General features: G+C 54.2%; 1 protein-coding gene across 1 annotated transcript; it reads left to right on the top strand.

The window, feature by feature from the left end:
- Positions 1-1,061: 1,061 nt before the first annotated feature.
- On the top strand, positions 1,062-8,892 carry MMACHC (metabolism of cobalamin associated C). The gene is given in 5 exon segments (XM_075287881.1): positions 1,062-1,113; positions 1,902-2,097; positions 2,190-2,285; positions 2,287-2,343; positions 8,514-8,892. Coding segments are annotated over 4 exon segments (564 nt in total). The 5' UTR covers positions 1,062-1,113; positions 1,902-1,992; the 3' UTR covers positions 8,820-8,892.
- Positions 8,893-9,243: the final 351 nt, after the last annotated feature.

The raw sequence follows: 9,243 nt of genomic DNA, 5'->3' as shown, positions 1-9,243 counted from the left end.
TCCCGGCCTCCCCTCCCCTCCCCTCCTCCTCAACCTCACCCCGGCCTCCCCTCCCCCTCCCCTCCTCACCTCACCCCCGGCCTCCCCTCCCCTCCCCTCCCCACCTCACCCCCGGCCTCCCCTCCCCTCCTCACCCCCCGGCCTCCCCTCCCCCTCCTCACCCCCGGCCTCCCCTCCCCCTCCTCACCCCCGGCCTCCCCTCCCCTCCCTCACTCCCCCCTCGGCCTCCCCTCCCCTCCCCTCCTCACCCCCGGCCTCCCTCCCCTCCCCTCCTCACCCCCGGCCTCCCCTCCCCTCCCTCCTCACACCCGGCCTCCCCTCCCTCCTCACCCCCGGCCCTCCCCTCCCCTCCTCACCCCCGGCCTCCCCTCCCCTCCCCTCCTCACCCCCGGCCTCTCCCTCCCCTCCTCACCCCCGGCCTCCCCTCCCCTCCTCACCCCCGGCCTCCCCTCCTCTCCTCTCCTCACCCCGGCCTCCCCTCCTCTCCTCACCCCCGGCCTCCCCTCCTCTCCTCACCCCCGGCCTCCCCTCTCCTCTCCTCACCCCCGGCCTCCCCTCCTCTCCTCACCCCCCCGGCCTCCCCTCCTCTCCTCTCCTCACCCCCGGCCTCCCCCGCTCTCCTCTCCTCACCCCCGGCCTCTCCTCTCACCTTCCCCGGGATCTTCCACAGATCTTTCAAACCGTCTCCCGGGCAGCCGCTGTAATCGGTAACGGCAGGTGCCGCGGAGGTCGCTGGGATTTGTAGTTCTCCCCGCAGCGCTCTGACTAAAAAGCTAAGAACAAGGAAACTACAAGTCCCATGATGCGCCGCGCTCTGTAATTGCTGACGTCACCTAGCCCCGCCCCCGCACTACAAGCCCCATGATGCACCGCGCTCTGTAATTGTTGACGTCATCTAGCCCCGCCCCCGCACTACAAGTCCCATGATGCGCCGCGGCTGAGGTGACAGGCTGAGGGCACGATGGCTCACACGTGGAGCTCCTGGAGCAGCTGCAGGGGGCGCTACAGCCGCGGGGCTTCGAGGTTCATCCCTTCCAGGTAACTGGTGATAAATGAGCAGACAGGACACAGGAGGGATCAGCCAAACTACAGCTCTCAGTAACATCTGACAGGGTATGCTGGGAGTTGTAGTCTTGCAGAGTCTGAAGAAGGCTCAGTGTGTAAGAGGCTGAAGGTGACCAAGTGAGTAAGTGACTGCGGAGCATGGATGACAGTTGGTGGACGTAGAGCTAACATAGGTGGTGGCGCAGTGAGTAAGAGGCTAAAACATGGGTTAGGTGTAAGTATGAGGCGGGAAGAGACCTCAGGAGGAGGAGATCATAAATTGAGGCTCAGTGAGTAAGACAGTGAGAGGTAAAGAAGAGCTGCATGTCTGTAGTGGAGAATCAGTGGTTAAGAGACTGGAAAGGGTGGATGAGGTGGTGGATCAATGAGTAAGAGGCAAGGAGATGGCATTGGGTAAGAGGCGGTTTATGTATGAGATAAAGGATCTGCATTACAGCGGGGAAGGGGCATTTTACAGTGGAAGGACAGTGGGTAAGAGACTAGGGAAAGGTATGTGGGTGAGATGGAGGGTCAGTGGGTAAAACAGCTGGGGTGACGGTATATGGCTGATAGAGGATCAGTGAGTAAAACACCTGTGCTGTTGTGTATATGGCAAAGATGGAAGGTCAGTGGGTAAAACCTCTGGGGTGTGGGTTTATGACCCGAGATGGAGGGTCAGTGGGTAAAAACATTAGGCGTGTTGGGTTTATTGCTGATCTTGTGAACAAGGTTTGACCTGAGTGGCTCGATAGTTAAGAGACCGCACCCAGGAATTCTGAGCATTATGTGGCTCGGTCAGTAGGAGGCTTTGTAGTGCCTGTACATTGTGGCTCCTCCCCCTTGTCTATTATGTGCAGGTGGGCTGGTACAATGATGTCTTGGATCCGGCCTTCCACCTGCCGCACCCCCCGGACACTTTGGCCTTCGTGGTTCTGAGCGCGCCCCGCCATGTTTGAGAAAACCTTTAAGCCTTTCCTTGCTCAGCACAAGCTGCAGCGTCTGCGAGATCCGATTGACCAGTGTGTGGCCCATCAGATGGCACTGACCAGGGAGGTGAGGACGGGGGTGGGGCAGGGCCGGAGGGGACGCTGCTGCTGGGATCTGTAGTCCGTCTTCTCATTGTCACTTTTCTTTCTTCTTCTCAGAAATTTTCCTCGCACACAATTGACGTCATCTACGACTACGAGCTCCATCCCAATCGCCGCCCCAAGGTTCTGATGCAGACGGCGGCGCACGTGTCCGGGGGGAGCGTACTACTACCAGAGGAAAGACGTGGAGCGGGACCCCTGGGGGGCACGGGTGAGTGGCTGCCAGGAGGAGGGGAGGAGGGATCCTGCTCACTATGGGCACCTGCCAGGAGGAGGAGAGGAGGGATCCTGCTCACTATGGGCACCTGCCAGGAGGAGGAGAGGAGGGATCCTGCTCACTATGGGCACCTGCCAGGAGGAGGGATTGGGGGATCCTGCTCACTATGGGCACCTGCCAGGAGGAGGGGAGGAGGGATCCTGCTCACTATGGGCACCTGCCAGGAGGAGGGGAGGAGGGATCCTGCTCACTATGGGCACCTGCCAGGAGGAGGAGAGGAGGGATCCTGCTCACTATGGGCACCTGCCAGGAGGAGGGGAGGAGGGATCCTGCTCACTATGGGCACCTGCCAGGAGGAGGGGAGGAGGGATCCTGCTCACTATGGGCACCTGCCAGGAGGAGGAGAGGAGGGATCCTGCTCACTATGGGCACCTGCCAGGAGGAGGGGAGGAGGGATCCTGCTCACTATGGGCACCTGCCAGGAGGAGGAGAGGAGGGATCCTGCTCACTATGGGCACCTGCCAGGAGGAGGAGAGGAGGGATCCTGCTCACTATGGGCACCGGAGGGGAGGAGGGATCCTGCTCACTATGGGCACCTGCCAGGAGGAGGAGAGGAGGGATCCTGCTCACTATGGGCACCTGCCAGGAGGAGGGAGAGGAGGGATCCTGCTCACTATGGGCACCGGAGGGGAGGAGGGATCCTGCTCACTATGGGCACCGGAGGGGAGGAGGGATCCTGTCCACAAAGATAAGATCCCCCTCCCCACACTTCATTACTTACCTGCAGGGCTTAGGGGTTAGTGTTCCTGCTAATACTCCTCAGCTGCTGCAGAACTTCTTGGAAAGAGTAGAAACTTCATGTAGAGGTTCTCCTGCAGGTGTGGTGTGTTTTGCGAGGAATGTTTCCCCAGCTGCTGCAGAACATCTTGGTTATGGAAGTTCATGAGTTACTGTAATCTATAATGGGCAGGGGCTGTCATGTGGCGACTTTTGGGTCAGTCCAAACATCTTGTGCAGGTTTATCGGATTATCCCCTCCCCCTCCTGAAGATTAGCAGAGACTCGGGGTAAAGTCCACTGAGAACCGGCCGCGCCAAAGTCATCACAAGAGGCCGAAATGACCTGACAACTCCTCAGGACACATCTAGTGGTTGTCCCCTATGTCTATGACCTGCAGTTCTTCCTGGTGTCCACTAGGTGTCACTATGATTCCTCCAGGACACATCTAGTGGTTGTCCCCTCTATGTCTATGACCTGCAGTTCCTCCTGGTGTCCACTAGGTGTCACTATGATTCCTCCAGGACACATCTAGTGGTTGTCCCCCCTATGTTTATAACCTGCAGTTCTTCCTGGTGTCCACTAGGTGTCACTATGATTCCTGCAGGACACATCTAGAGGTTGTCCCCTCCCCAATATGTCTATGACCTGCAGTTCTTCCTGGTGTCCACTAGGTGTCACTATGATTCCTCCAGGACACATCTAGTGGTTGTCCCCCTATGTCTATGACTTGTTGTTCCTCCTGGTGTCCACTAGGTGTCACTATGACTCCTCCAGGACACATCTAGTGGTTGTCCCCCTATGTCTATGACCTGCAGTTCTTCCTGGTGTCCACTAGGTGTCACTATGATTCCTCCAGGACACATTTAGTGGTTGTCGCTCCATGTCTATGACCTGCAGTTCCTCTGGTGTCCACTAGGTGTCACTATGATTCCTCCAGGACACATCTAGTGGTTGTCCCCCTATGTCTATGACTTGTTGTTCCTCCTGGTGTCCACTAGGTGTCACTATGATTCCTCCAGGACACATCTAGTGGTTGTCCCCCTATGTCTATGACTTGTTGTTCCTCCTGGTGTCCACTAGGTGTCACTATGACTCCTCCAGGACACATCTAGTGGTTGGCCCCCTATGTCTATGACCTGCAGTTCCTCCTGGTGTCCACTATGATTCCTCCAGGACACATCTAGTGGTTGTCCCCCCTATGTCTATGACCTGCAGTTCTTCCTGGTGTCCACTAGGTGTCACTATGATTCCTCCAGGACACATTTAGTGGTTGTCCCTCTATGTCTATGACCTGCAGTTGCTCCTGGTGTCCACTAGGTGTTACTATGATTCCTCCAGGACACATTTAGTGGTTGTCCCCTCTATGTCTATGACCTGCAGTTGCTCCTGGTATCCACTAGGTGTCACTATGATTCCTCCAGGACACATTTAGTGGTTGTCGCTCCATGTATATGACCTGCAGTTCCTCTGGTGTCCACTAGGTGTCACTATGATTCCTCCAGGACACATCTAGTGGTTGTCCCCCTATGTCTATGACTTGTTGTTCCTCCTGGTGTCCACTAGGTGTCACTATGATTCCTCCAGGACACATCTAGTGGTTGTCCCCCTATGTCTATGACTTGTTGTTCCTCCTGGTGTCCACTAGGTGTCACTATGACTCCTCCAGGACACATCTAGTGGTTGTCGCCTCCATGTCTATGACCTGCAGTTCTTCCTGGTGTCCACTAGGTGTCACTATGATTCCTCCAGGACACATCTAGTGGTTGTCCCCCCATGTCTATGACCTGCAGTTCTTCCTGGTGTCCACTAGGTGTCACTATGATTCCTCCAGGACACATTTAGTGGTTGTCCCTCTATGTCTATGACCTGCAGTTGCTCCTGGTGTCCACTAGGTGTTACTATGATTCCTCCAGGACACATTTAGTGGTTGTCCCCCTATGTCTATGACCTGCAGTTCCTCCTGGTGTCCACTAGGTGTCACTATGATTCCTCCAGGACACATTTAGTGGTTGTCCCCCTATGTCTATGACCTGCAGTTCCTCTGGTGTCCACTAGGTGTCACTATGACTCCTCCAGGACACATCTAGTGGTTTTCACCTCCATGTCTATGACCTGCAGTTGCTCCTGGTGTCCACTAGGTGTTACTATGATTCCTCCAGGACACATTTAGTGGTTGTCCCCCCTATGTCTATGACCTGCAGTTCCTCTGGTGTCCACTAGGTGTCACTATGATTCCTCCAGGACACATCTAGTGGTTGTCCCCCTATGTCTATGACTTGTTGTTCCTCCTGGTGTCCACTAGGTGTCACTATGATTCCTCCAGGACACATCTAGTGGTTGTCGCCTCCATGTCTATGACCTGCAGTTCTTCCTGGTGTCCACTAGGTGTTACTATGATTCCTCCAGGACACATCTAGTGGTTTTCACCTCCATGTCTATGACCTGCAGTTGCTCCTGGTGTCCACTAGGTGTCACTATGATTCCTCCAGGACACATCTAGTGGTTGTCCCCCCTATGTCTATGACCTGCAGTTCTTCCTGGTGTCCACTAGGTGTCACTATGATTCCTCCAGGACACATTTAGTGGTTGTCGCTCCATGTATATGACCTGCAGTTCCTCTGGTGTCCACTAGGTGTCACTATGATTCCTCCAGGACACATCTAGTGGTTGTCCCCCTATGTCTATGACTTGTTGTTCCTCCTGGTGTCCACTAGGTGTCACTATGATTCCTCCAGGACACATCTAGTGGTTGTCGCCTCCATGTCTATGACCTGCAGTTCTTCCTGGTGTCCACTAGGTGTCACTATGATTCCTCCAGGACACATCTAGTGGTTGTCTCCCTATGTCTATGACCTGCAGTTCTTCCTGGTGTCCACTAGGTGTCACTATGATTCCTCCAGGACACATTTAGTGGTTGTCCCCCTATGTCTATGACCTGCAGTTGCTCCTGGTGTCCACTAGGTGTTACTATGATTCCTCCAGGACACATCTAGTGGTTGTCCCCCTATGTCTATGACCTGCAGTTCCTCTGGTGTCCACTAGGTGTTACTATGATTCCTCCAGGACACATTTAGTGGTTGTCCCCTCTATGTCTATGACTTGTTGTTCCTCCTGGTGTCCACTAGGTGTCACTATGATTCCTCCAGGACACATCTAGTGGTTGTCCCCCCTATGTCTATGACCTGCAGTTCTTCCTGGTGTCCACTAGGTGTCACTATGATTCCTCCAGGACACATTTAGTGGTTGTCCCTCTATGTCTATGACCTGCAGTTGCTCCTGGTGTCCACTAGGTGTTACTATGATTCCTCCAGGACACATTTAGTGGTTGTCCCCCTATGTCTATGACCTGCAGTTCCTCCTGGTGTCCACTAGGTGTCACTATGATTCCTCCAGGACACATTTAGTGGTTGTCCCCCTATGTCTATGACCTGCAGTTCCTCCTGGTGTCCACTAGGTGTTACTATGATTCCTCCAGGACACATTTAGTGGTTGTCCCCTCTATGTCTATGACCTGCAGTTCCTCTGGTGTCCACTAGGTGTCACTATGACTCCTCCAGGACACATCTAGTGGTTTTCACCTCCATGTCTATGACCTGCAGTTGCTCCTGGTGTCCACTAGGTGTTACTATGATTCCTCCAGGACACATTTAGTGGTTGTCCCCCCTATGTCTATGACCTGCAGTTCCTCTGGTGTCCACTAGGTGTCACTATGATTCCTCCAGGACACATCTAGTGGTTGTCCCCCTATGTCTATGACTTGTTGTTCCTCCTGGTGTCCACTAGGTGTCACTATGATTCCTCCAGGACACATCTAGTGGTTTTCACCTCCATGTCTATGACCTGCAGTTCTTCCTGGTGTCCACTAGGTGTTACTATGATTCCTCCAGGACACATCTAGTGGTTTTCACCTCCATGTCTATGACCTGCAGTTGCTCCTGGTGTCCACTAGGTGTCACTATGATTCCTCCAGGACACATCTAGTGGTTGTCCCCCCTATGTCTATGACCTGCAGTTCTTCCTGGTGTCCACTAGGTGTCACTATGATTCCTCCAGGACACATTTAGTGGTTGTCGCTCCATGTATATGACCTGCAGTTCCTCTGGTGTCCACTAGGTGTCACTATGATTCCTCCAGGACACATCTAGTGGTTGTCCCCCTATGTCTATGACTTGTTGTTCCTCCTGGTGTCCACAAGGTGTCACTATGATTCCTCCAGGACACATCTAGTGGTTGTCGCCTCCATGTCTATGACCTGCAGTTCTTCCTGGTGTCCACTAGGTGTCACTATGATTCCTCCAGGACACATCTAGTGGTTGTCTCCCCTATGTCTATGACCTGCAGTTCTTCCTGGTGTCCACTAGGTGTCACTATGATTCCTCCAGGACACATTTAGTGGTTGTCCCCCTATGTCTATGACCTGCAGTTGCTCCTGGTGTCCACTAGGTGTTACTATGATTCCTCCAGGACACATCTAGTGGTTGTCCCCCTATGTCTATGACCTGCAGTTCCTCTGGTGTCCACTAGGTGTTACTATGATTCCTCCAGGACACATTTAGTGGTTGTCCCCTCTATGTCTATGACCTGCAGTTGCTCCTGTTGTCCACTAGGTGTCACTATGATTCCTCCAGGACACATCTAGTGGTTGTCCCCCCTATGTCTATGACCTGCAGTTCTTCCTGGTGTCCACTAGGTGTCACTATGATTCCTCCAGGACACATTTAGTGGTTGTCGCTCCATGTATATGACCTGCAGTTCCTCTGGTGTCCACTAGGTGTCACTATGATTCCTCCAGGACACATCTAGTGGTTGTCCCCCTATGTCTATGACTTGTTGTTCCTCCTGGTGTCCACTAGGTGTCACTATGATTCCTCCAGGACACATCTAGTGGTTGTCGCCTCCATGTCTATGACCTGCAGTTCTTCCTGGTGTCCACTAGGTGTCACTATGATTCCTCCAGGACACCTCTAGTGGTTGTCTCCCTATGTCTATGACCTGCAGTTCTTCCTGGTGTCCACTAGGTGTCACTATGATTCCTCCAGGACACATTTAGTGGTTGTCCCCCTATGTCTATGACCTGCAGTTGCTCCTGGTGTCCACTAGGTGTTACTATGATTCCTCCAGGACACATCTAGTGGTTGTCCCCCTATGTCTATGACCTGCAGTTGCTCCTGGTGTCCACTAGGTGTCACTATGACTCCTCCAGGACACATCTAGTGGTTGTCCCCCTATGTCTATGACCTGCAGTTCCTCTGGTGTCCACTAGGTGTTACTATGATTCCTCCAGGACACATTTAGTGGTTGTCCCCTCTATGTCTATGACCTGCAGTTGCTCCTGTTGTCCACTAGGTGTCTGGTGACTCCTCTCTGTGTCTTTTGCTCCTGCAGAAGATCTTTGGTGTTTGCGTCCATCCGCGGTTCGGGGGTTGGTTCGCCATCCGCGCTGTGCTGGTGTTTACGGACGTTCAGGCTCCGGGGTTGGCGCAGACTCCGCCCATAGACTGTGTCCCCGCCCGCGAGGATCGGATCAGCCTTCTGGAGAACTTCAACTTTAACTGGAGGGACGGGAAGTATCGGGACGCGGTGGCGGCCGAGGAGACGTATTCGGCAGAGCAGACCTTGTACTTCGCCACACCCCCGGCAGAGAGATGGAAGTTACTAGAACTCTGGGGTCATCCCATCCCCCCCTGCTGAGCCTGCTCGGGGTCAGGGGTCACAGGGAGGGGGAGGGGCAGCGTTCTCATCCATAAAACAGATTTTATTTTATTTTTGGACCTTTTAATTATTTATTTGTTTTCTGAAAAGACAAAGTTTTATTTTTGTGATTTTAAATAAAGTTCGCTATTTTGCTGCTTTATATTGGTCTTTGTGTGGGGGAGGGGGGTAACGGGAGGGGAGGGGGGTATGGTGGGCTGTGGCCCCCGGGACCCCTGTAAGGTCGGCGGTGGCCCCCGGGACCCCTGTAAAGTCGGCGGTGGCCCCCGGGACCCCTGTAAGGTCGGCGGTGGCCCCCGGGACCCCTGTAAGGTCGGCTGTGGCCCCCGGGACCCCTGTAAGGTCGGCTGTGGCCCCCGGGACCCCTGTAAGGTCGGCTGTGGCCCCCGGGACCCCTGTAAGG

The sequence above is a fragment of the Leptodactylus fuscus genome, chromosome 9, assembly GCF_031893055.1.
Source record: "Leptodactylus fuscus isolate aLepFus1 chromosome 9, aLepFus1.hap2, whole genome shotgun sequence".
Taxonomy (NCBI): domain Eukaryota; kingdom Metazoa; phylum Chordata; class Amphibia; order Anura; family Leptodactylidae; genus Leptodactylus; species Leptodactylus fuscus.
The sequence above is the reverse complement of the archived record's forward strand: the minus strand, read 5'-3'. Positions and strand labels throughout refer to the sequence as shown.